We start from the raw sequence: 26283 nt of genomic DNA, 5'->3' as shown, positions 1-26283 counted from the left end.
TGGCCAGGCTGCCTTGAGAGCCGGTGACCGCCTGTGCCCGTGCAGGGGGTGGCCAGGCTTCCTTGAGAGCCGGTGACCTCCTGTGCCCGTGCAGGGGGTGGCCAGGCTGCCTTGAGAGCCGGTGACCGCCTGTGCCCGTGTTCCTCCAAGCCAGTGGAAGTTTGGGTTTCCCTCAGGGCCTGGGTGGCAGGGCCCTGAGGCTGTGTCACCCGAGCCCACTGCAGGGAAGACCGCTGGTTGGCTCCGTGTTCTGCCCTAAGACCCTGCCAGGCAAAGGCTCAGACCTGTACCCAGGAGCTGGGGTGAAGCTGGAAGTGGGGATAGTGGGGTTCAGCCTCTTCTGCCCAGTTCCTCTGGTCTGGACATACTCATGCCCTGCGGTCAGTGGTAAAACACTCCCTAGGAGTAGGCCCCCTACTTTACTTTCCCTGAGGGGTGGGTCTGTCAGGAACCCCTGCTCTTAGTTCCCAGGATCCTCTACTTTTCCCTCCCAGGATCCCTTGCTTTCCCTCCCAGGATCCCCTGCACTTTGTTCCCAGGAACTCCTGCTTTTCCCTCCCAGGATCCCCTGTTCTTCCCTCCCAGGATCTCCTGGTCTTAGTTCCCAGGATTTCCTGTTCTTCTCTCCCAGCACCCCCGGCTTAGTTCCCAGCATTCCCTGTTCTTCCCTCCCTTGATCCCCCGCTCTTAGTTCCCAGGATCCCTTGCTTTTCTCTCCCAGAATCCCTTGCTTTTCTCTGTCAGGATCCCCTGCTCTTCCCTCCCAGCATCCCCTGCTCTTAGTTCCCAGGATCCCCTGCTTTCCCCTCCCATGATCCCCTGCTCTCAGCTCCCAGGATTCCCTCATCTTTCCTCTCAGGACTCTCTGCTGTTGCTCCACCCTGAGCCCTCCATGGACTCAGAGATCTCACCAGAACTTCATACTGACACCCCCACACGCTCCTCCTCCCTTGAACGGGGACGGTGCTCAGTCCACTCCCCCCTGCCCCGAGACCCTGTGCTTTGTCCGCCTCCCCAAGGACTCTCCGCTCTGCCCCAGGCAGGCACTCCCTGCTCTGTCCTCCGTCCCTCAAGACTTCTTGCTTCCCCACCACTCCCTGCTCTGTCCCCCACTTTGAGGGCCCAGCTCTGTCCTTTGGCCTCATGAGTACTCATTGCTCGACACCTTGCCCAGGACTCAGCCCTGCCCGCCCAGGCTCTTGCTGTTCTGTCCACGCCCCCAGCCCACTGCCCGCTCTGCCCACTGTGCTCTCTGACCTGCCTGCTTTGCCTGCTCTGGCCCCAGGTCTGCAGGTGGTGCTCAAGTCCATCATGAAGGCCATGGTTCCGCTCCTACAGATTGGGCTGCTTCTCTTCTTCGCCATCCTCATGTTTGCCATCATTGGCCTCGAGTTCTACATGGGCAAATTCCACAAGGCCTGTTTCCCCAACAGTACAGGTGAGGCCTGGCAGCGCTCCTCAGACCCAGATGAGGACCACAGACTCGTTCATCCTGGAGCGATGCAGTGTTCTGGGCCCTGGCGGGGGTGGGGGGGTGCCCTCTAGATGCCAGACAGAGGCGGTGGACCCAGACAAGATAAACACAAACACATAAAGTAACTGCAGGTCGTAGCAACTTCTAAAGACATAAAATAATTACAGGTCGTAGCAACTTCTAAACACATAAAATAATTGCAGGTTGTAGCAACTTCTAAACACATAAAATAATTGCAGGTTGTAGCAACTTCTAAACACATAAAATAATTGCAGATCGTAGCAACTTCTAAACACATAAAATAATTGCAGATCGTAGCAACTTCTAAACACATAAAGTAATTGCAGGTTGTAGTAACTTCTAGGCGGGAAGCAAGAAAGGTGTTTGCGGTGGAGTAGTTTGGGGGCCTGCTTCACAGAGGGTGGCCCGGGGAGGCCTCTCTGCCAAGGCGACAACTGGACAGCGATCTGAGTGCCGTGAGAGGGGGCCTGTGTGGTCGCCTGCCAGAAGCTCCAGTTACGAGGAACAGTAAGAGTGAAAGGCTGGAGTGGGAAGCAGTGGATGCAGAGGGGGTCCTGTGGGTGCAGGCCGTGCTAGGACTCTGAGTCCAGGAGGGATGGTGGCTGGGGCCAGGCTGTTTGGCAGTTAGAACGGGTCAGGTTCTGGGTCTGTTTTGCATTGAGGCCTGCTGAGCCAACTGGGTTTTCTGGGCAATTGTATGTGGAGTAAGAGAAAGGGAAGAGTTAAGGGTGACACTAAGGATTGTGTCTTTTTTTTTTTTTTTTTTTGGCCGCGTTGGGTCTTCGTTGCTGTGCGTGGGCTTTCTCTAGATGCAGCGAGCAGGGGCTACTCTTCGTTGCGGTGCAGGGGCTTCTCATTGCGGTAGCTTCTCTTGTTGTGGAGCATGGGCTCTAGGCGTGCAGGCTTCATTAGTTGCAGCATGCAGGCTCTGTAGTTGTGGCTCACAGGCTGTAGAGCACAGGCTCAGTAGTTGTGGTGCACGGGCTTAGTTGCTCTGTGGCATGTGGGATCTTCCTGGACCAGGGCTCAAACCCGTGTCCCCTGAATTGGCAGGTGGATTCTTCACCACTGCGCCACCAGGGAAGTCCAGGGTTTGTGTCTTGAGCTACAAACACGTTAAAGGAGAAAATCTGTATGATCATCTCAATAAATGCAGAAAAAGTTTTTATTAAAGTTTAAATCATGCATAATTTAAAAAACCTCTTATCAAACTGGAAATAAGGGGAATTTTCTTAAACTCCCTAAAATTCCCTGCAAACATCATACTTTGTCATAGGTTTTGTGAGCTTTCCCTTTAAGGTCAAGAACAAGATAAAGGCACACATGGTCACTTCTGGTCCACGTGGCCTTGGTGGTAGTGGCCAGTAACGTGAGGCAAGAAAAAGAACTCTATCAAGAATGTGAAAGGAGGAAATAAAACTGTCATTATTTACAGAGAATATGATTATCTACAAATAGAAAAACAATGACTTCCTAGTCTTCTTTATGAGCATTTATTAAGATATTTTAAGATGAATGAGGCCTCAGCATGTTTACATAGTGATGGGCAGGTTCTAGTGGGGAAGGAGAGGTCGACCAGCAGTTCCTGAGAGGGTGGGTCTGAGGGTGGGTGGGGGCAGACCGTAGGCACGGGGACAGAGCCAACGCAGGCACAGGAGCGGCAGGAAGCGGAGTTTCCCTCGGTGCCTGACTCCTGTCCCACTGTGGTGAGGTCCCTGGGGCCCACAGTCCCAGCAGTGGGCGGAGAACTTGGTGTCTCTGCGCTCAGCCTCGCTCCCTTCTTGTCCTCGCAGATGCAGAGCCGGTGGGCGACTTCCCCTGTGGCAAGGAGGCCCCAGCCCGGCTGTGCGAGGGTGACACCGAGTGCCGGGAGTACTGGCCGGGACCCAACTTCGGCATCACCAACTTCGACAACATCCTGTTCGCCGTCCTGACGGTGTTCCAGTGCATCACTATGGAGGGCTGGACCGACATCCTCTACAACGTGAGTTCTGTCTTGGCCCTAAAGCTGCTGGGGCCCCGCTGACGCGGAGCTTCTGTTGGGCCCCAGGCTCCCTCCTCGCCCCACAGGATGGAACACAGGCTCCTTCAGGCGGCTCCGCCTCGGGGCCACTGACCTGGGTCCTGGGGTCTCCGGGACAGCTTTTCTTGTGAACGTAAAGCTGAGGGCCAGGTGGTGGAGGTTAGAAAAGAAAGTTCCAGAGAAGGTGCTCCTGCTGCCGCTGCTGACGACGGCCCACTGCGTGAAGAGCTCTGCCCCTGTGAACTCGTGGACGTGTCTTGAGAGCCCCGCGTGCAGACGATGGGAGAGAGGCCTGGAGAAGCTAGTCAGCTGGCCCTTGGCCCGAGGCAGCAGGTGGCTGCCTGGTGAACAGGGGAGGCGCAGGGCTGAGCGCAGGGAAGCGTCCCTGATTGCGCCAGGGTCCTGGGGGCGGGAACGGGCGTTGTGTACCTTTGTGTCCTTCCCACTAAGTCTACCTGGTTCTCTTGCCTCCAGTGTTCGCTGTCGTTAGGATGCCAGCCCATCCCAGCAGTGCAGGACAGTCTGGGGGTTGGTGCCTGTGACAGAAGTTGGGTATAAGGCCCTCGGGGGCTTCCTGGTGACGCGTCTCACTCCCGCCTCCCCTCCACCTGCGGCTCTTCTTGGGGGACCTGCGATCGACTCCTGGGCGGACCTCTCTCTCTTTTTTTATGTGATGACCCCCTCACCCCTACAGAGCTTCCTTCTACCCCCTAGAGTCCTGTGAGCTGTGGGCATGAAAACAATTAAGTTAGTGGAAGTGGAGAAAGAAGGTGCACTTGAAACAGGAATTTTGGGAGGTCTGGCTGTTGGACTGCTGTGTTTTGGTAGCTAGAGGGTGTGTTGTGCTCGGGAGCTGTGGAGGGGGTGTCCTAGAGTGTGAGGTACTTCACTTTGAACCTGTCACTTGTGCACTGAGGGTGGGGCTTGGGCCACCAGCCCCTGGAGCAGCCACATGCTTCTGGCATGAAGATGGGCAGGAGGAAGGGGACAGCCTGGGGCCCTCTGCTCTGCGCCCCTGTGGGTCTCAGGGCTGGGAATCCAGCAGGCACTCGGTAAGTGCTGGCTGAGCAGGCAGATGGCAGAGGGCGAGTTAAGGAAAAGCCAGCCTGAGGTCCACTGAGCCAGAGCCCTCCTTGGAGTGGGAGTTGTGTCTGGTGACAGTCTCGGTTTGATCGAGGAAAAGAGGAATGGAGACAAGGGCGGTGATGAGGAGCTTGGCTGTTCTCTCCCTACAGCCGATCCAGGAACAATTTCCACAAAGGCGAACCCTAAAAATAGCTGGAGCTGGCCACGTCCCTGCCAGTGCCACCCGAGCAGGGCACCGCGTGAGCAGCTCTCCACAGCCCTTCGTGCCATGGGGCTAGGCCAGGTGACTCAGCCTGGTGGGCCTGTGCCCCCAGGGGAGGGGTGGGCAGGAGCCAGACCTCGGGGCAGGAGGTGCCGGTCAGGAAGGGCCACAGAGGCTCACCCGACACATATTTCCAGGGGACCCGCTGGGTGCAGAGGCTGCAGACACAGTGGTGGCAGGAGGCCTTCGGTAAATAAGGGCCTGGTAATGGCAAGCTGCTGTGAAGAAAACAAAGGAGGATGAGGGGCAGGGGCGACAAGTCAGGGGGCGCTGGGAAAGCAAGACCTGGTGGGGTCTGGAAGCCAGACGGGCAGACGCAATGGGACGGTGCCGCGGAGTCTGGCGGCGGGGCACCGGGACGCAGTGACGGGCGTGGGTCGTGAGGCTGGTGCCCAGAGCCGCTGGCCAAGAACTGTTGGATCCGTCCTCCACACTGAGGGATAACAGGGTCGGTTGTGGGAGATCAGACAGGACTTTGGAAGAGGATTCTTTGGAGGGCGAGCCTGCCACTCCCCCAGCCCAGTGAGAGGGGCGTTCGTGGTCCCCAGACATATGCTCCTTGATGGAGCCCGAGCGACGTGCCTTCAAGGGCTGGAGCCATAGGCCTGCCGCAGCAGGGCTGATGCGGGGGGGGTGAGCCCCTCTGCAGTCTGGGGAGAAGCCAGGGCCCTTTTAAATCCTGGCTGGAGGGAATGAGGGGGGTCTGGAGAGAGACCCAGAGACCAACTGCTAAAACACTGGCGGTGGTGGGCGGGTGGGTCCTCAGCCTGGAGGAGAGATGGTCTGCCTGGGTTTTGAAAAGCGTGGTCAGATGGGGTCCTGCCAGAGCACACAGCAGTGCCACCAGGTATGGGAGGTGGGTTATCTCGGGACAGTGAGCCCCGTGTGAGGAAGGGCTTGCCCCCCCCCGCCCCTGGCTTCGATAGCGCTGGGGTCAGTGACCCAGGAAGGAGGAAGGGTGTGCAGCGTCGGGAGCAGAGAGGGGCCACACCGTCTTCTCCCTTTGAGAACAGCCAGCTGTGCGGGCCAGCTGAGGAGAGAAGATCTTCTCAGTGTGAAGCACGTCAGCGGGGACGGGACACTTAATTGTGTTTTATACTTGAGGTGGTTGTAGAATTTTCTATTGCCCAGAGTTATCAGAACAGTCACAGGACTTATCCACATTTTCATCCCGGGCTATGTCTACGTTCAGAGTGTCGACTTAAAAAAACGCACAACGTGAGAGTTGCGAGTGAAGTTTATTTGGGGCAAAATGAGGACTGCAGCCCGGGAGACAGCGTCCCAGATCGCTCTGAGAAGCCGCTCCACAGAGGCAGGGGGGAGGTCAGTATAGATGTGATTTGGGTGAAGGGGGAGTGCATGCAATCACGCACACATTTTTTACAGAAGGTTTCTGCTAGTCTCGTGCAGGTCACTGCCAGTCATGCGGAGCAGGCGTCGCCATGAAGGATTTTAGTGCTTGTCTAGATATGAGGAGATACAAGAATTGGGCTCATAAAATTGTCTCCTGAAAATATCCATCTATCGGAAGACCTGTTCTGCCAGTTTTACCCAGAGCCCAGAGGGCCTCAGTTCAGCTCTCCACCTGAACTCCTTTCAGGGGGTGTTGAAAGTCAGCAGCTGCAGCAGCACATGACTGAATCCTTGTAGAGGTAGATGGCAAGTGCCAATGGTGAGTGCCAATTTGTAGTTGACAAGAGGAACGGTAGGAGGTAAATAATGTGGGTTTATGGTTACATACATGTGGTTCTGCATCTGTTCATTGCACTAGTTTCGTAAAGATCTAAGGAAGGCGCGTTCAGATACGTAGGTGGAAAGGCTCCATTTTGAAGTTAGTGCAGACACAACCTGCTCGTTGGTTGGATGTGATATTTAATGTGAAAGAAAGAAGAATCAAAGATCGTGTGACTGGAGCCGTTGGAAAAGGTGGTGCCTTTTATTGAGAAGGGGAGAATGGGGAGCAGGGTAACTGGATTTTTGTTTTAGCGGAGTGTCATGGTGGAAACTGAGAACTCTGCCTTGGCCCTGGAAAGCTTTAGACAACTGTTTCATCCAAGTGGAGATGCTGAGAATACAGGTGAATGTATGAGAGGGGGTTCGGGGGGACAGCAGGGCCGAGGGTGCAAGTTTGAAGTCATGGATGATGCTTAAAATTATGGGAGAGGATGAGATCGCTTGGGTGTGGATGTGTGGATGGAGAAGCAAAGAAGGCTACAGACGGAGCCTTGTCTGAACCTTTGGCTGTCAGGAGAATTCCAACATTCAGAAACCAAGTAGGAAAGAAGGAGGCAGCAAAAGAGAGCAAGGCGGGGACTTGCGGGGAGTAGGAACAGCAGAGCAAAGAGTTTCCAGAAAGCGATCGACCAGATCAGCTGTTGCTGAGAGGTCACAGGAGCTGTTGGTAAACTTGACAAGAGCGTTTTCGGCAGTGGGGATAGAACCTTGGAATGTACAGGTTAAAGGGAGGAGGTATGGAAGTGAGGACGGCAAGTATAGTCAACTCGTTCAAGGGTTTTCCCTGTGAAGTGGAGCAGGGCAAGAGGAGGTAAGTGCAGGGAGATGTGGGAATTGGCTTTTTTATTAAATGAAACTTTCTTTTGAGGTAACTGTAGGTTCACATGCAGTTGTAAGAAATAATGCAGAGAGAGCCCTTGTATGCGTTGCCCTTTTCCTGTAACGGTAACAACCTGCAGAACTAGTAGCTACCGGAACCAGGGCAGTGACACTGCTACAGTCAAGGCACAGGACGTTCCATCACATGGGACGTTGTGCTGCTCTTTTACAGCCACGCCCACTTCTTTCCTGCCTTCACCCCTGGTAGCCACCGATCTTTTTGCCGCATTGATGATTTTGCCATTTCAAGAGTGTTATACAGATGAAACCGTACCCTATGTGACTTCTGTATTGGCTGTTTTTCACTCAGCATAATACTCTGGAGATGCATCCAGATTGCTCTGTGTGTCAGCAGTTTCTTCCTTTTTGTGGCTGAGTGGTGCTCCAGGTGTGGGTGGACCACAGTGTTTAATACTCACCTGTTAATGGACATCTGTCTCGCCTCTGTTCAGGGTTATCAGGAATAAAGTTGCTCTGCACACTTGTGGGCAGGTTTTTGTGCAAATGTAAGTTTTCATTTCTCTGGGTCAAATGCTCAAGAGTGCAATTTCTGGGTTCTATAGCCGTTGCGTGTTTAGTTCTTTAAGAAATTAACGCTTTTCCAGAGGCCTGTATTCTTTTGCATCCCCACCAGCAGTGTATGAATAATCTAGTTTTTCTGCATCCTCACTGGTATTTGGTGTTTTTACCTTCAGCCATTCAGACAGTGTGTGGAGATGTATCTCAGCGCACTTCCTAATGGCTGATGATGTTAAGCACCTTTGCATACGTATTTGCCGTTTGTGTATCTTCTTCAGTGAAATATCTCTTCATATCTTTTGCTCATGGTCTGGATTGTTCTTTCACTATAGAGTTTTTATATATTCTAGATATATTCTAGTTCTTTGTCAGATGTGTGGTTTGCAAATGTTTTCTCCTAGTCAGTAGCTTGTCTTTTCATACTCCTCACCTGGTCTGTGAAAGAACCAGCGATTTTAATGTTGATAACATCCAGTTTATCAATTGTTCCTTTTGTGGATTGGGCTTTTGGCATCAAATCTAAGAACTCTTTGCCTAGTCCTAAATCTTAAATATTTTCTCCTGTATTTTTTTCTAAAAGTTTTATTATTTTATATGTAAGTCTGTGATCCATCTTGAGTTAATTTTTGTATAAAGTGTGAAGTTTAGGTTGAGGTGCGTGTGTTCTCTCTCCCCCATCCCTCCCTCCCCTTCCCCTCCCCCCCTTCCCCTCCCCCCTTCCTCCCTTCCTCCCTCCCTCCCTCCCTCTCCTTTTTCTTTCTTTCTTTCTTTCTTTCTTTCTTTCTTTCTTTCTTTCTTTCTTTCTTTCTTTCTTTCTTTCTTTCTTTCTTTCTTTTTCTTTCTTTCTTTCTTTCCTTCTTTCTTTCTGTCTTTCTTTCTTTTTTTCTTTCTTTTTACTATCTTTGCCTGGTTTTGTTATCAGGGTAACACAAGCTTTATAAAATGAATTGAGAAGTAATTACTCCTCTTCTATTTTTCTAGAAGAGATTGTGCATAAGTGGCGTTAATTATTTTTTAAATGTTTGGTAGAATTCTATAATCTGGGCCTAGAGATTTCTTTTATTTTTATGTTTTCATATAACATTTTTACTTTTATTCACCTACCATGAAATTCACAAAGTGGTGAATGGCTCAGTGCTTTTTGTATGTGCACAGGACTGTGCAACCATTACCATTACTCATTTTTGAAGATTTTCATCAATCAAAAAAGAAACCCTGTACCCATTAGTAGTCACCTCCCATTCCTCCATCCCCAGCCTCTGGCAACCACTAATATATTTCTATCTCTTTATATTCGTCTATTCTAGACATTTCATACAAATGGACTCATAGAATATGTGGGATTTTGTGTTTTTAAGGTCCATCTATGTTGTAGCAAGTATCAGTATTTCATTGCTGTTATTATCAAATATGATTCCATTGTGTGGATATACCATCTTCTGTTTGTATTTCATCGGTTGATGGACGTTTGGGTTGTTTCCATTTTTTTACATTATGAATAATCCTGCTATAAACATTTGTGTACAAATTTTTGTGTGGAATATGTTTTCATTTCTCCTAGGTGTACACCTAGGAGTGGAATTTCTGAGTCATATGGTAACTCCATATTTAACCTTTTGAAGAACTGCCAAACTGGTGTCCAAAGTGGTTGCAACATTTTACATCCCCACCAGGAATGCACAAGTGTTCCAAATTGTCCACATCCTCACCAACACTTGTTGTCTATCTTTTTAATTTTAATCATCCTAGTAAAATTACAATTTAATTTTAATTTTAACCAACCAACCATGGACTGAAGTGGTATTTAATTTTATCTTTGATTTGCATTTCCCTAGTGACTTATGATGTAGAGCATCTTTTATATGCTTATTACACCATTTATATATCTTCTTTGGAGAAATATGTACTCATATCCTTTGCCCATTTAAAAATTGGGTTATTTGTCATTTTATTATTGACCTATAAGATTTCTTTATATATTATGGACACTAGACCCTTACCAGATATTTCAGATGATTTGCAAATATTTTCTCACATTCTGTGTGTTATCATTTCACTTTCCTGATGGTATCATTTGAAGTAAAAAAGATTTTAATTTTGATGAAGTCCATTTTTTTCTGTTTTTCTTTTCACTTTGTACTTTTGGTGTAGTATCTAAGAGTCCATTACCTAATCAAAGTCATGAAAATTTACTCCCATGTTTTCTAGTTTTGGCTGTTATATTTAGGTCTATGATCCATTTTGATTTAATTTTTGTATATGGTGTGAGGTAGGGATCCAATTTCATTCTTTGGCCTGTGGATATCCACTTGTCCCAGCACCATTTGTTGAAAAGACTATCCTTTCCCCATTGAATTGTCTTGGCACCCTTGTTAAAAAAAATCAACTCATCATAAATGTAAGGGTGTATTTCTAGATCATCAATTCTATTTCATTGATCAATGTGTCTATCCTTTTGTAGGGGAAGTTTTAAAATCACAATATCACTTTCCTTAATAGTTATTGGACTATTTATCTATTTTGTATTGGGTGAGTTGTAGTAGTTTGTGTTTTTGGAGAAATTGATCCATTTCATCCATGTTGTCAAATGTATAGAGAGTTGTTTGTAGTATTCCTTCATTATCCTTTTGATGTTTGTTGGTTCTGTAGTGAAATCCCCTGTTTCATTATTGATATTGATAAGTTGTGTCTTCTCTCTTTTTTTCTTAGTCAGTATTGCCAGAGGTATGTCAATTTAACTTTTTTCAAAGAACAAACTTTTTCAAAAATTGATTTTTTCTATTGTTTGCATTTTCAACTTTGTTGATTTCTGCTTTTATCTTTACTGTTTACTTTCTTCTACTTGATTTGGGTTTGTTTTGCCCTTCCTTTGCTTGTGGTGGAAGTTTAGATTATTGATTTGAGACTTTCCCTCTTTTGTAATGTATGTATTTAGTGCTATAAATTTCCTTCTTAAAACTACTTTAGCTGTGTCTTTCAAATTTGATATCTTGTATTTTCATTTTCATTCAGTTCAATGTATTTTTTAATTTCCCTTGAGACTTCCTCTTTGATCCATGGATTATTTAGAATTGTTTGTTTACTTTGTTTGGAGAGTTTTCTATTATATTTCTGTTATTTGTCTCTGCTTTGATTCTATTATGGTTAGAGAATACACTAAATTTGAAAAAAATTCAGTTCTTTTAAATTTATTGAGACTTATTTTATGGCTCAGGATATGGTCTATTTTCATATATGTCTTGTGGACACTTGAAAAGAATGTGTATATAATGTGTTGTTGTGTAGTATGTGTATAAATGTCAATTATACATCCTGTTGGTTGATGGTGAGCTCTTTTATATCCTTGCTGATTTTCTGTCTAGTTGTCGTATCAATTTTTGAGAGAGAGGTGTTGAAGTTTCCAACTATAATTATGCATTTGTCTGTTTCTCCTTTCAGTTCTGTCAGTTTTTGCTTCACATATGTTATAGCTCATTTGTTAGGCATGTACACATTTAGAATTGCTATGTCTTCTTGATGAATTTACCCTTTTATCATTGTAATGTATCCCCCACTTTTCAAAAGTTCTCTTAATGCCACTTCACTTTTATGAAAGACCTACATTAATACCTATTTCCAGTAACCAAAAGAAATCCATGGAAGATTTATGCTTTTATGAAAAAAGGTGAAAAGAGAAAATAGTGTTCAACATTTGCTTTACAGTGAGCCATTATAAAGGCAGTGTGCACCCCAAGCAGCAAGAGTGGCACTGCCAAGCTCCTTCCCTGGGAACTACACTCAGCATCTCAGCATCATATCGCCATAGCTCTATTGTATCTGTGAGCATCTGTGTTTTATCTTATTTTCTGTATGTGTTAGCTGATGTGTCCTATGGTGACTGTTTCTTTGCTTTATGCCTTTGTGGCTTAGGAAAGGTTTCATAGGAATTCACTGCTTTCAAATAGTGGGGGAAACCTGTATATGTTCCTCTGTGTCTCTAGTGAAATTTTTTTTGTTCTGATGTCTACTTTGTCTGATATTTATTTTCTGATATTAATATAGCCACTACAGTTTTCATTTGATTAATGTTTATATGATACTTCTTTTTCCATATTTCACTTTCAACCTACCTAAACTATTATATTTGAAGTGAATTTCTTATAGACAAAACATAGGTGGGTCATGTTTTTAAAGTCACTAGCCAATCTTTGTCTTTTAATTGGTGTATTCAGACCATTTACATCTAATGTCATTATTGATATGTTAGAGCTCACATCTGCCATTTTATTTATTTATTTTTTGTTTACTATTTGATCTGGTTTTTTGTTTCTTTGTTTTTTTTTTCCTACCTTCTTGTGTGTTACTTGAACTTTTAAAAAAATTCCATTTTGATTTATCTAGTTGTTTTTGAGTATATCTCTGTTTGGTCTTTTAGTGGTTGCTCTATATCTTATTCCAGTCTACTGGTGTCATAATTGTACCAGCTCAAGTGAAGTATATACACCTTACCTTCTTTATATCTCTTTACCCTCCCCCATTTATAATACGATTATCTTAAACATTTCCTCTACATATGTTTATAACCACATCATAGCGTGTTATAATTTTTGCTTCCACTGTCAAACATAATTTAGGAAACTCAAAAGGACAAATAAAATCTATTTACCCCTATTTTTACTCTTTTCATTGTTCTTTCTTCCTTCCTAATGGTTAACAATTCCTTTTTTAATCATTTCCTTTCTGTTTAGAGACTTTTGTTAGTCATTCTCTTAGGGTAGATCTGCTGGTGACAAATTCTCCCAGTTTCCCTGGTTTTTATTATGAGAATGTCTTGATGTTCCCTTCATCCCTGAAGGATATTTTTGATGGGTGTAGGTGTCTGTTGACAGTTTTTTTTTTCTCTCAGCACCTGAAAAGTATTGTGCCACTTCATTCTGGCCTCCATACTTTATGATGAGAAATCTTTTGAATTGTTTCCCTTTGTAAGTAAGGTGCCCTTTTTCTCTTGCCACTTTCAAGATTTTTAATTTATCTTTAGTTTCCCTTGGTTTGACAATGAAATGTCTTGTGGATTTCATTGAGTTTATTCTGTATGGTATTCACTCAGCTTCTTGAATCTGTAGGTTTATGTCTCTTGCCAAATTTGGGAATTTTTCAGCTATCATTTCTTTGAATACTGTTCAGCCTTCTCTTCTTTCTCCTGTACTCTGCTCCTCTGAAAAATGAATGTCAAATATTTTGTCATAGTTCCCTAGGTTCTTGAGACTCTGCTCTGTTTTTTCTTACTTGTTTGATTTTTGTTTTTTAAGTCTATTTTCTCTCTCTTTTTTAGATTGGATAATTTCTATTATTCTTTTTCACCACTTACTGATTCTTTCCTTTGTTGTCTTTATTCTATTGTTGAGCCCTTCCATTGAGATTTTAATTTTGATTATTGTATTTTTCAGTTCTAAATTTTCCATTTTGTTCTTCTTTGTATCTTTTATTTATTTGATGATACTGTTTCTTTGTTGAGACTTTCTATTTTTTCATGTGTTTCAAGTGTGTATACAATTACCCTCTGAAAATTTTTATGGTGGCTGCTTTAAAATCTTTGTCAGATACTTCTATCATCTCTGTCATCTTAGTGTTGGCAATCTATATCAGGCAGGGTTCTCCAGAGAAATAAAACCAATAGGATGTGTGTGTGATGTGTGTGTGTGTGAGACAGAGAGAGATTAAGAAAAAAGAGATTTATTATTAGGAATTGACTCCTGTGATTATGGAGGCTGGCAAGTGCAAATCTGCAGTAAATTTAGGCTGGCAGGCTCAAGACCCAGGAGATGCTATGGTGCAGTTTCAGTCTGAAAGCCAGTAGTTGGAGACCCAGTAGTGCCAACGGTACAGATGAAGTCTGAATTCTCTTACAGAGAATTTTCTCTTACTTGGAAGAGGGTCAGTTTGTTGTTCTATTCAGGCCTTCAACTGATTGTACGAGGTCTACCACATTATGGAGGGCAATCTGCTTTACTTTATCAATTAAAATGTTAATTTCATCCAAAAACACACTTGCAGAACCACCCAGAATAATGTTTGGCTAAATATCTGGGCGCCCCATGGCCCAGTCAAGTTGACACATAAAATTAACCATCACAGCATCTATCAATTGTCTTTTTTTGTTCAGTTTGTGCTCCTCCTGGTTCTTGGTATGGCAAATGAATGTCAGTTGAAAACTGGACATTTTTGGCATTATGTCCTGGGACCCTGGATCTTATTTAAGCCCTCTGTTCTAGCTGGCTTCCTCTGACCATTCTGTCACTGGAAGCAGGGGTTGCTTCCTTGCTACTGCAAGGTGGGAGTAGGAGGCTGGAAAGTTTCCCCACCTGGCCTCTGTTGACATTGTGGGAGTCTTTTCCATACTGCTGAGTGGGATGGTAGTTCTGGCTCCCTCTTGCCTCTAGGATACTTGCCTCTAGGATACTTACCTGGTTGGGAAGGTTTTGTGTGCCTCGTTTCTGCTCTCCACGTGGTCTCTGCCCACTATGGGGGTGGGGGGTGTGTGGCCTCGTTACTGGGTGGTGGTGAAAGCCTGACTTTCTGGCAGCACCTCAGTGGGGAGGGGGTGGCGTGTCTCATTACTGTCACGTGGGGGTGGAAGTCCAGGCTCCCCGTGTGTCTCCACTGATACCACAGAGGTGGGGTGGCATGGGGGCCTCGTCAACCATCTGTCGAGGAGGACGTCCCACCTCCCTGCTTGTCGTTCTCTGACATCTCTGTGGTTTGGGGGTGTGGGGAGGTTGGTTACCTCATTACAGTCTGGGGAGGGTGGTCGCCTAGGCTCCCTCCTGGGTCTTTGCTGGCAGGGTTGGAAGTTTCACCACAGTTTTTTCTGCCCTGTTTGGCTGGAGTAGTGCAGTTATTGTCTGCCTTGCAGGGTGGCCCACTTCCTGGCCCTTTGGTTAGAGAGAGAGTGCTGGCTTTTGTTGGTGTGTTTTTTGTCTGTGTCTCTTGGCATTTCCAGGTTGTAGGCTTTAAAAGCCCCAGGTCTGGGATATATGAGGCAAAAACAAAACAAAAACACAGGGAACTCACCATGGGTCCAGAGGTCCCAGCTGATCTGCTTTCTTTTCTCCACTTTTCAGAGTCTTCTGTGAAATATGTATTTGCTCTAGATGTAATGTCCAGGGTGTTAATTGTACCCAGTGGGAGAAATAGGGAAGAGTATGTCCACTCCATCTTCCCAGAAGTGCAAGTCCTTGTTTGTTTTGTCTTGTTTTTTAAGAAGAGAATAGGGTGCTTTGGCTACTGATGGGAACGGTCCATCAGAGGGAAACTGCAGGAACCAAGTCCTCGAGTAGGTGAGAGGAGCTGAGGCCACGGCAGCACATCTCTCCTTTTTCCCAGAAGGAGGCGGGTTTTGAGGGTGCCCTTTGGGGAGATTGGCGGCTTTGGTGGTCATCATAGCCCGTAGGTCGGAGTTGCATGTGGGGCTGGCAGAGGTGTGGTCTGGGAACACTGGCAGCATGTAGAGCTGGGGGTCTGAGTGTCTATTCTGGTCAAGGCCCGGGGGTCTCAGCGGCCAGCCTGGAATCAGTGTCCCGGAATCAGAAGCCACAAGCGGCAGGCAGTCCAGGGGACTCAGGACTTGCAGGGGTAGAGTCCGCAAATCTGCCGAGGCCAGCAGACGCTGGAGGGCAGGAATTCCGACAGCAGCACCTGTAGGTCAGCCCCAGCCTCAGGGCAGTGCCAGGCCGTCTTCCTGCCTCTGTCCTGCTCAGGGCCCTGGCCCTTGGCTTGTGAGCCGCCTCTGAAGAGAGGAGCAGAGGGGCCAGGTGGTCACCTGCCCACAACACCCACCCCTCTTGGTTCACTTCTAGCACCAGACTCGTGGGGAGAAAGAGGCTCTCCACCCCTCTCAGCTGGGTCTACGGGGGGCCCCTGAAAACAGAACAACAGTGGAAATGAATTGGATTCAGAGGGCCTCACCCTTTTGTGGGCTGTGCTCTAAAAATCAAAAGGTCTGGGAAGAACTTTTGCGTTTGGTTATTTAGACCAGGCCCTGGTGCCGGGGTCTGTCTTAGGCCCAGCTGTTCCCTGGGGACTTGTGGGCTTGCCGTTGACGGGGGAATGCGGCACAGGGCTTACTGCTCTGAGCTGTGGAAACTGCAGGAGACAAAAAGAAGATCAGACTTGGGCCTTGGGGTCCGTGGGCTTCACAAAGGAGGAATGTCTTTGGAGCTGCCTGGTGTGTCCAGCAGCCTGGGAAGCAGAGGGAACGTGTCCAGGCGGGGTACCTGGGGCAGCCCTTGGCCCCCTGGGACTACTCCTGGGCTTTTCAGTGTTGCTGGCAGTGGCCAGGAGCAGGAAGCTCCTTGGTCCTTCGGGGGCCCCAGCCCCAGAGGGGGCTCTGTGGGGCAAGGGCAGGCAGGTGTGATGGTGGGTCCTGCCTGGATTACCTGTCTGGACCCGCCTGCACTTGGACTCTGCCGGTGTGTGAGAAGGGCTGGGGAGCTTCCGTGGCCAGGGCTCTGTCCTGCCCACCGTCCTGCACATCTCCTCTTGCTTCCAGACCAACGATGCGGCCGGCAACACCTGGAACTGGCTCTACTTCCTGCCCCTCATCATCATCGGCTCCTTCTTCATGCTCAACCTGGTGCTGGGCGTGCTCTCGGGGTAAGAGGCCATGCGCTTGCGTGCCACCTTTGTGTTCGCAGCCCGCGGAGGGGGCTGATGGGGCTGGACACGGCCCGTGTGGTGGGGGAGGCTCGGCTCGGCCTGGCCCCGGGACGGTCACTCCCAGCGTCCTGAGCTCCAGCCAGCCTGTCCTTGGTGCTACCATTCTGACCTCTCCCTTGGTGGTCCCTGGCCCTGGCCTCCTTACCCCTAGCTCTTGGCCTTCACCCCGGCCTCTGAGTCAGGGGAGGGGCTGCTGCTGCCTCTTATCTGGGTTCGTGGTGGGGTTTCTGAGCAGCCCTGGGGACAAGAGAGCCCTTCTGTGTGACACGGGAGAAGGAATGGAGAGGCCCTGGGTCTCCACCCCAGCCCTGACCCCTGGCTCGCCTCGCCTCTCTGGTCACCTGTCCCTGCTGACCTCCAGGAGAAGACAAGGGAGGATGCAGGGCTGGGGTCCCTCCCGGGGAAAGGTGCTTCTTACTCTCATTGGTAGAGAGGTGTAGCACACCTGCGGCCCATAGAGTCCTCCTGTCCTGCATGGGTCCGAGGACCAAGGAAGTGCTGTTGGCTTCAGGGAACAACCGGGGCTGGTATCTGGGGCTCCTGCCCTTGTCCGGGGCCGAGGAAGCTGTGTAGACAGAGGGAGAGGGCGTTGGGCTGGCCTGCCTCCCTGCCCCCACCTGAGCATCAGATTCCCTGTGAGGCTGGAGGGTAATGTTTCCATTCCACCCGCCCTGAAGATTCCTGCTCAGGCCCAAGGCTCCTGAGGTCGTGACCCGGGGGCAGCTCTCATATTGGTCTGGAAAGGAACAGCCACAGCGAGGACGGCGGCTGGGCCCACGGGCTCTGTGCTGTGGCTCTGGCGCGTGTTCCTGCCTTGGCCCCCTCCTGTAAGACTCTGTTAGTAGTGTGTCTTTCTAAGCATCTCCGCCGGGAGCAGGCAGGCCCACAGCACAGGGGACCGATGAGAACTCCTAGTCCGGGGGGGAGCTGTGGTCTGAACTGGGATGGGGAAGCCAAGGGAGGCCTGGGGCTCAGAGAAGGCTCCTGGGGAAGGGGCAGCTCAGCTGAGGCCCAGAGGGGACCGGGAATGAGCTTGGCAAAGGAGAGGGGAGCGTCTCCCAGGCAGAGAATTGTTGGGGCGGAGTTACAGCGGGTGTGGTGTCTGCGATGAGCAGAGCTGGGGCTGCCAGCTGTGGGGGCTTGGCCAGGGGCCAGGCTCGTGCTGGGCGGCGTGGCGGGGAGACTGGCGGGACGTGAGTGGGTCCTGCTCAAGCTTACTCTGGAGAACGTGAGAAAGAAGCAGGGGTAGCAGCGGAGACTGGGTGAGGGGCCCCGAACTTTGTGTTTCCCAGCCCTGCCCCCACCTGCGGGCATCCTTGCCTCTGGGGACCAGGCGATACAGGCTGATTTTCCTAATGAGTCTCAGCTGAGCCCTCCCTCTGGCCTCCAGCTCCAGCAGCGGGGCCCCAGGGTTCTCTGCCAGCCCCGGGGAGGCTGGAGACTGCACGGCCCCTCAGGCCAGTGGTCAGCACACAACGTGTGGCTCTGCCACATCTGGAGGAGGGCTGCCGGACGGGCCAGCCTGGAGCTGGTTCAGCTTTGCTCCCCGCCACGCTCCAGGCTCTCACCCTCCCAGTGCCCAGAGAAGCAGAATCGGTGGTTCCTCTCGCAGCCCTTCCTGCCAGTGGGGCCAAAGCCTGGGGAGGGCAGGCCACAGCCAGCCGCCTCCTAAGCAGTGGCTGCCCGGCGGCCAGGCCTTGGTCACCGCAGCGAGTTTCTGCTGGCGGCTCTCAGGCCAACCGGGCAGTATGGTCACGCCCCACTGCCACCCCCAGGCCCTCTTGCCCTCCGGTGTGGTTGATGGCGCTGGCCTGGTGGGGAGACCACGAGGGGCCCTGCGTTCCTGCAGATTCAGGACTTGGTGAGAGGTCCAGGTGGGAGCCGTCTCCTCTCATTGCCAGGGTTGCAGCAGCTCAGGCCCTGGTGGACGCCAGTCTCAGGCTTGGGGTCCATTCTGGTCGGAGCCAAGCTCTCCCTCTCACAGTGGCTGCGTGACAGGAGCCAGGCCTGCCGGGCCCGCCCCCTCTGCCAAGCCCAGAAGCTGCTTCTCCTGGGGGAGAGACAGCCGCTCGCTCGGCAGAGAACAGGCATTGCTGTTTTGCCCTGAGGGTGTGCCTGCCTGCCCTCTGGGGACCTGAGCTAAGGTGTGTGCACGTGTGCGTGTGTCTGTGCGCGCACACGCGCTCTTGTGCCTGTGTGTGTGAATGGCTTCCTTCTGGCCTTTTGAGCCTCTTGGCTTCTAAGCTTGGCTGGGAGACTGGGGCGGTGGTGCTGAGGGCCCAGGAGGGCAGAAGAGCCTCAGTGGTTTGGCTGAGGAGCTGGGTGACTCTAGAGCGTCTCCCTGTCATCTCTGGCCGCCCTCAGCCGATCCAGTGCCTGCCCGTCTCTCCTCCTTCTAGCAATGGCTCTGGGTCTGAACCAGCAGAAGAAACAAAGTGGAAGTTCTCCTCTGGGTGATTGTTGTCCAGAAGCTCTCTGTAGCGTCTCTGTCCAGATGACAGGGCCCGGCCCTCGGAGGGTGCATGCCCAGGCCTGCTCTAGGCCAGGGGGAGGTGGAATTGTCCCTGCCATCTGGAGCCCCCTCTCTGGGCACTGAGGTGCTGTCCCTACGAGCTGCAGGAGCCTGAGGAGGGAGGGCTCACCTGGGCCTGTTAAGTGCTCGGCGGGGGGAAGAGGCCAGATGATGGGAGGCACCGGGAGGGGTGGCCCGTGGCCTGCTTCCCCTGTCCTGGCCTCTTCCTGAGTCCCTGTGCCTCTGGCCGCACACGGTGGGCCTGTGGGTGTGCTCACACCCGCCTGATCTGCTTCCCGCTCCGGCCTTGCCCATCACAGAGAGTTCGCCAAGGAGCGCGAGCGGGTGGAGAACCGCCGGGCCTTCCTGAAGCTCCGCCGGCAGCAGCAGATCGAGCGGGAGCTCAACGGGTACCTGGAGTGGATCTTCAAGGCCGGTGAGGACAGGGCTGTGTGGCGCTCCTGGCCTGGCCTCTGCCGGCTCCTTCTCCCCGGCACCCTCCCAGGCTTGAGCTCACCTGGGGCGGGGGCTGCTCTTGGGAGGGCGATTTGTGAGGAGAGCAAGCCAGGCCCTCGTCACAGGGCGCCGTCTGTGGGACCCATCAAGGGGTGTGTCTCGGTAGGAAAAGCTCAGCCATGGGCCCTGCCGGCTTCTGGAAGCGTGAGGGCCGAGAGGGCAGGGTCTCACCTCCTTCCTGCTGTGTTCCTGGGGGACGAGCCCTGCTCAGGGGTGGGCACAGGAGGGCTCTGGCCTGAGGCTGTGTCTCACTCACAGAGGAAGTCATGCTGGCCGAGGAGGACAAGAACGCAGAGGAGAAGTCCCCTCTGGATGGTAGGTGACCGCTGTCAGCACTCCTTGCCTGGCCACAGGGCTTTGGTGGCTGGGTGGGCGGTGACACGCGTGCACGCTTGCATGCGACGCATGATGCCCTCTGCTCAGCCAGGTGCCTGCGCGTTGGTCACTTAACACGGTCCTGGGCGGGGCCTTCCTGGAGGCAGGCCCTGGGAGGGTCAGCTGCATGCTCCTGCGGAGCTGCGTGCCATGCACCAGAGTGGGCATAGCCAGCGGTGGGCTCAGCCTGGGGGTCACAGGAGCCTGTGCTGAGGGCTGTGTTTTCCGGCATGGCAGCTGACAGCTGACACGTGACTGTGTGAGCTTGCAGGTGCGTATGTTACAATGAAACGAAAGTGAAAATCCAGATCCTCAGACTCGGCACGTTTCAAGTCATCATAGAAAGTTCTGTTGGACAGCGCCGCTTCTAGAAGCTTGAAAACTGCTGGTTTAATCCAAGCTGTATCTGTCCCCAGGGCTCAGGGAGATGCCCCCAGATTGCTGTAGAAAGACCCCTAGCACAGCCTGGGGCCACGGGGGCAGGGACGGGGGCCAGCACAGCCCCGGTGGCAGGAAGGCTGCTCTCTCTTCACACCTGCTGCTCAGGACAGGGCCAGACGGCATGGCCACGCATGTTGCGGTCTCACCTGGGCCCACACCTGGGGCCTTGAGCAGTCTGTGCTGGCCGCTCTGCAGCCTTGACCTGATTTCTCTGGTCTCACCTGGCCTTGGGGTGTGGGCTGTTGGGGCAGCCGGCTGCAGCCCTGGCCCTATCCCACATGGAGGTTTCCTGGTCTCCACGGTAGCCAGGCCTTCCCCATGGACATCATCGTGGAGAGAAGGACAAGCAGGGCCCAACCTCAAAATCCCTTGTCCCTTTTGCTCTGAAGACCGAGAGGGGCCCATGGGGGCCAGGCATCGTCCTGCCTTCCCTCAACTTCAGCTTCAGGAGAGATCTGGAAAGGCTGCCGGTTCCTGGCACGGCCCACAATGGCACCGCCCAGCCCTGAGGCAGGTCATCTGGAGGCCCGGACTCATGCTGCCTCCTCCCACCCTTTGTTTAAAGCAGTGTTGAAGAGAGCAGCCACCAAGAAGAGCCGAAATGACCTGATCCACGCGGAGGAGGGGGAGGACCGTTTTGCAGACCTCTGTGCTGTGGGTGAGTCTCTGTGGGCCTGTGGCTGCAGGCGGAGTGTGCACCCTGCTCCCTCCCTGTCACCTCGGCTTCCCTCCTTCCCTACCGCCCACACCCCCCAAGTAAGCCCGTCCCGTGTGTGTCCCCCCGACAGTGAGAAGTGCAGCACCCTGGTACTGGGGTTTCTGCCTGGGGCCAGCCCGTGGGGTGGGCTGCACGCACAGCTCCTGGGAGTTCCTTTTTGCTCAGGCCTCTCACGCATTCATTTCAGTACACTGCTGGCTGCTGGCTGTTCTTGGCTCTGCCGTCCTGTGTGGACGTGGAGCCCTTGGGCATATCCCCAGGCCGGAGGCTGCGTGTGTCACTGACTCTGTAGGGACCGAAAGTTTCTTGCCATCTCTCTTCTAAGCCCTGTGTATCTCCCACGTTCCTTGGGTCTGCTGCCTCTGAGGGCTTGGCTTCATCCCCTGCTTCTCAAACAGTAAAAGGGGAACCTGGTTCTTTTATCTTTTATCGTTTTAGCACCTCCTCTCAGCCTGGTACCGGAAGTCTGGCACCAGAAGTGCCCAGGCCTTTTTGCACTAAATGCCCTGTCATTGTGCATTCTGCGGCAAAGGAGGGCTCAGCCCTGGGTCTCCACCTTCGGCAGTGTGGGAGGGGGGCCAGCGCTTGGCAATGACAGCTTTTCATGACAAGGTTCCAAGTCACATCCATGGCAGACCTCCTTGCTCTCCAGCGATCCTGAGTGGACTCGAGTTGGAAGAGCTGCTTCCCATTGTATTGTTATGTTTATATACAGACCTCTCTAATAAGTCATTTGTGTATTTGTTTATCTGTTTGTTTCCACTTTCCCCTTCTTTGTCCCCAGTAAACGCATGTTAATAGCTTGGGGTTTATCCTTCCTTGTTTCTCGATAACACTCATACACTCACGCGCACACACACGAACATATACATGTTGTAGAGTTTTGGGGTCTTTTCATGTTACAGAAATAGTTTCATACAAATTTTTTTCATCAGTGCCTCTTGGAAACCCCTCCCCATCAGTTGGTCTGATTTGAGTTCGCTCTTGTAAGTAGCTGTGTGGTGTTCCGTGGTGTGGATTCACTGTCAGGTAATCGGCTGCCCCCCAAATCCTATAAACATCTGTCCTTCCTCACCAGTGCTTTATGTCCCTCGTGGGATGGGTTCCCAGGAGCAGGGCTGCTGAGGTGAGGGGTGTGTTGGCACCTTCAGGGCTGCCGCCACACTGCTCTCCAGAAGGGCTGTGAATTCACATCCATCAACAGGGCAGGAAGACATCTGCCCTCGTCCTGCTTGGATGTTGCAGCTACTTTTGACTGTTACCAGTTTGAGGGCAATTGAATGATTATAAAGTGATATTTCAAGGGGACTTTACTTCTCATTTCACTCACTACTAGTGATTTTGAAGCTCTTTTTAAATGTTTGTTTCCCATTAAAATTTAGGTGTTGGTGACTCTTCGTATACTCTGTACATTCTTCTGTCGGGTTGTTTGTGTTTGTTCCTAAGAGATCAATGTATGTTGTGGATCTGAATTTTGTTAAATTTTTTTTCAAGTTTATCTTGTGAGTGTTATATTTAAATAGTTCCCTCTGTTCCTATTTTACCTAGAGTTTTAATTCTGATTTTGTAAAATGAATTGGAGAGTTAAAAAAATCTTTTTCTATAGCTTGGAATAATTTAAATAACACCTAAATTTTCTATTCTTTAAAGGTGAGATAAAAATGTGAACCCATCTAGTTAAAAAATGAAAATAACTTGGACCAGTTTTATAAATTATATTTTGTTAGGAAATCTTCCATTTTGTGGCCTTTTCTAACTTGTTTCTATAGAGCTGCATGTAGAGTTCTCTTATATTCTTTTCATCTCTTCTGTATTCAGTCATTTGCTGGTCCATTCACTCAACAGATATTTACTAAGTGCCCAGATGTGCTGGGAAGTGCCTGAGGCACTGGGCTATGGCACTAAGCAAGGTGCAGAAGCCTTTCATTTTTTGGAGTTTCCATTCCAGTGCTAGGTGTGAAAAAGAAAAAAAGTAGGGGAGGGGGCTTGAAGGGTCTGGGGGGTGTTGGAATTTTAAACAGAGTGGCCGCAGATGGCCTCGGGAAAGGTCGCCTTTGAGTAAAAAGCTGAAGGAAGTGAGCAAGCCAGCTCACCTGGAGACAGAGCATCCCCACGACAGGTGAGAGGACCCTGAGGCAGGAGAGTCCGGGAGGCCGGTGTGGCTGGAGCCAAGTGGAGGGGGCTGGGCGTGGGGGGGGCGCGGGGGCAGCAGGAGAGGAAATGACCGGGTCAGGGGACTCTGGCTGCCAGGGTGGTCTTCAGAGGGGAGGCAGCATCTGGCTCCTGCGGGGCGCTGAGGACAGACTGACGTGCAGAGAGGGCAGGAGCAGGACCAGGTCGGAGGCCGCTATGAAGACCCCGCGGCTGGTGGCAGCCATGGGGGTGGTAAGTGGTTGGATTCTAGATCTATTTTGAGGACAAGCCCACAGGATTTGCTGACCAGTCGGACGTGGGTGTGAGAGAAAGAGAGAGACATCAAGCACAGCTCTGCAGGAAGTGTCCAGAGTAGCCCTCCCTGGGAGGAGGGGATCTGGGACATGTGCGTTCTGGGGGATGACGTTCGGAATTCGGTTCAGAGGTGCTGAGTTTGAGACGCATGTTGGAGATGCAGTGGGGTGTCAGGTGGGCGTTTTATGTGTTGGGCTCTGGCATTCAGGCTGCAGAGGCTATTTAAAGCTCTGAGACTGACTAGAGTGTGTTGAGTTTGGTTTTGCTTTTTTCCAGTTGTTAGTATGTTTACCTTTGCTTTCTATTTTCTGAATTAGGATCATATGAGGTTAGTCTGTATTAATGATCATTTAAAATAACCAGATTGTAGATTTCCTTTCTTCTACTTTTTGTTTTCAATTTTATTATTGTTATTTTTAATCTTTATTAGGTTTATCTTTTTACATTATTTTTATTTATTTTATTATTATTTTTCTAACTTCTGAAAATGTGTAACTTGTTCTTTTTTCTTCTTTAACAGCAAAAGCAGTTAAGGCTGCATATTTTCCTCTGCACAAAGTTTTGCTGTGAAGTCCCCCTCTGTACTGGTTTCCAGATAACAATTTCTTTACTTTCCTCTTGAGGCAAAGGTTATCTGCGAGTGTGCTTCTTAATTTATAAGTAGCAAGATACTTTGATCATGTTTTTATTATATCTAATTTTATCAGATAATGGTTGGGAAATGTGGCCAGTAAATCTCTAAGTTTAGAAATTTTCAAACTCTAAGTTCATGACTGATTTTAAAAAGTTTCACTGACGGAAAGTGTATGCTCTGTTTTGGAGAGTTGTCAGGTTGTATGGGTATCTCTTAAAATCAAGTTCATTGATTGTGTTCTCCAGTTCTTTAGGTCTTTGTGTTTTATCACTAGATCTGTTCAGTTCTGAAAGACGTGTTTTGAACATTGCCACTTCATTTTTTTTTTATTAATAAGTTTCTGTTGTATTTTTTTTTCTTAAAATTGTGTGTGTGTGTGGTAGGAACACATCATGAGATCCATCCTCTCCAATTCCAAGTGTACGATGGATCACCGTTGACGGCAGGTGCTGTGCTGCTGGGCAGCAGGTCTTCAGGGCTTGTTCATCCTGCTTAACTGAAACTCTGGGCCTGTTCATCACAGCTCGCCATCCCTGCCCAGCAGCCCCTGGTCACCACTGTCCCGGTCTTTGGTTTTTTGAATTTCATTATTTTAGATACCTCATGCGTGTGTAATCAGTCATGAAGTATTTGTCTTTCTGAAGGTAGCTTGTTTCACTTAGCATGATATCCTCAAGGTCCATCTGTGCTGGTGCATGTTGCAGCATTTCCTTCTTTTTTAAGGCTGAGTAGTATTCTGTGGTATGTATAGACCACATTTTCTCTATCCATTCATCTGTCAGTGGACGCTTAGGTTGTTTCCACATCTTATCTATTGTGAATAGTGCTGCAGAGAACATGGAGAACTCAGATCTCGTCAAGATTCTGATTTCAATTATTTTGGAGATCTCTCTCTCTCTCTCTTTCCAGTAGTAGGATTGCTGGATCATCAGGTAGTTTTATTTTTAACTTTTTTGAGGACCCTCCATGCTGTTCTCCACAGCGGCTACACGAGTTTGCATTCCCACAAACAGTGCACGAGGGTTCCAATTTCTCCACATCCTCGCCAACACTTGTCTTTTGTCTTTTTTGGAAATAGCCATCCTGACAAGTGTGAGGTGATAAATCATTATGGTTTTGATTTGCATTTCCTTGATGCTTCCTCCTGTATTTCTCATGGCTTTTGTTTATGTATTTAGCCACTATATGCTTTGGTAGATGTGGAGTTTATGACTGTTACATCTTCTTTGTAAATTATGCTTTTCATCATCACACAATACCTTCTTTATCTGTTTAGTTCCTCCACTGGACAGTTCCTTGTCTGACAGCAAATGTCATACTTCTGTTACTACCATTGGTTTTGGTTTTTAGCTTGCATTGCTTGGTATCTTTGCTTTCCCTTTCATTTTCAACTCTTCTTTATCATTTTAAGCATTTTAAGTGTTCTTCTTACATGCAGTATTTAGCTGGGTTTTGCTTTTTTTTTTTTTTTTAACCCAGTCTTACGGTCTCTGTCCCTAATGGAGGGATCCAGTCTGTCTCTGTTCAGTGTAAGGGCTGACATCCGTGACGTCTTCCTTCCTCATTCCTTCACATTTGGTATCGATATTTCATACTGTGGTCTGTTTTCCCCAGCTTTGCTGCTTTGATCAGGTTACTGTTTATCACCCTCTCCTCCTTTGCTGATTTCCGGTCCACAAATGGTTACCTTCCCTTCCCTGCTCCCAGAATTAGAAACATTTTCTTTACTATTTTAGCGTATTCCTCTACCCTCTTTACCACCAAGATGCATTATTTCCATAACCAAATCGCCCTATTTCCCATCTCTCCGCCCTTAGCCCCGACCCAATAAGATGAGGCCTTTGCAGTATTTCCCTCCTCGCTCCCCACTCCTGGTTTGAGTTGTTTGTGGGATTTAGTTCTTGGCTGTTGTTAGTCCCTGTGTTTGCCCCGGGCGCAGAAATCCTG

The 26283-nt window shown here is 49.6% G+C and overlaps 1 protein-coding gene across 5 annotated transcripts in view; it reads left to right on the top strand.

The window, feature by feature from the left end:
• Positions 1-26283, top strand: part of CACNA1B (calcium voltage-gated channel subunit alpha1 B) — a 187173-nt gene that overhangs the window by 38185 nt on the left and 122705 nt on the right. For 3 of the 5 annotated variants that reach the window (XM_082469395.1, XM_082469397.1, XM_082469393.1), the window contains exons 5-10: positions 1286-1438; positions 3289-3479; positions 16526-16629; positions 19525-19640; positions 19979-20035; positions 21102-21194. In XM_082469395.1, coding sequence (XP_082325521.1) covers positions 1286-1438; positions 3289-3479; positions 16526-16629; positions 19525-19640; positions 19979-20035; positions 21102-21194 — 714 coding nt within the window. The remainder of the gene's footprint in view (positions 1-1285; positions 1439-3288; positions 3480-16525; positions 16630-19524; positions 19641-19978; positions 20036-21101; positions 21195-26283) is intronic. The other 2 variants (XM_082469396.1, XM_082469394.1) reach the window with 1 other exon arrangement.

The sequence above is a fragment of the Balaenoptera physalus genome, assembly GCF_965194825.1.
Source record: "Balaenoptera physalus genome assembly, chromosome: 7".
NCBI classification, from domain to species: Eukaryota; Metazoa; Chordata; class Mammalia; order Artiodactyla; family Balaenopteridae; genus Balaenoptera; species Balaenoptera physalus.
The sequence above is the reverse complement of the archived record's forward strand: the minus strand, read 5'-3'. Positions and strand labels throughout refer to the sequence as shown.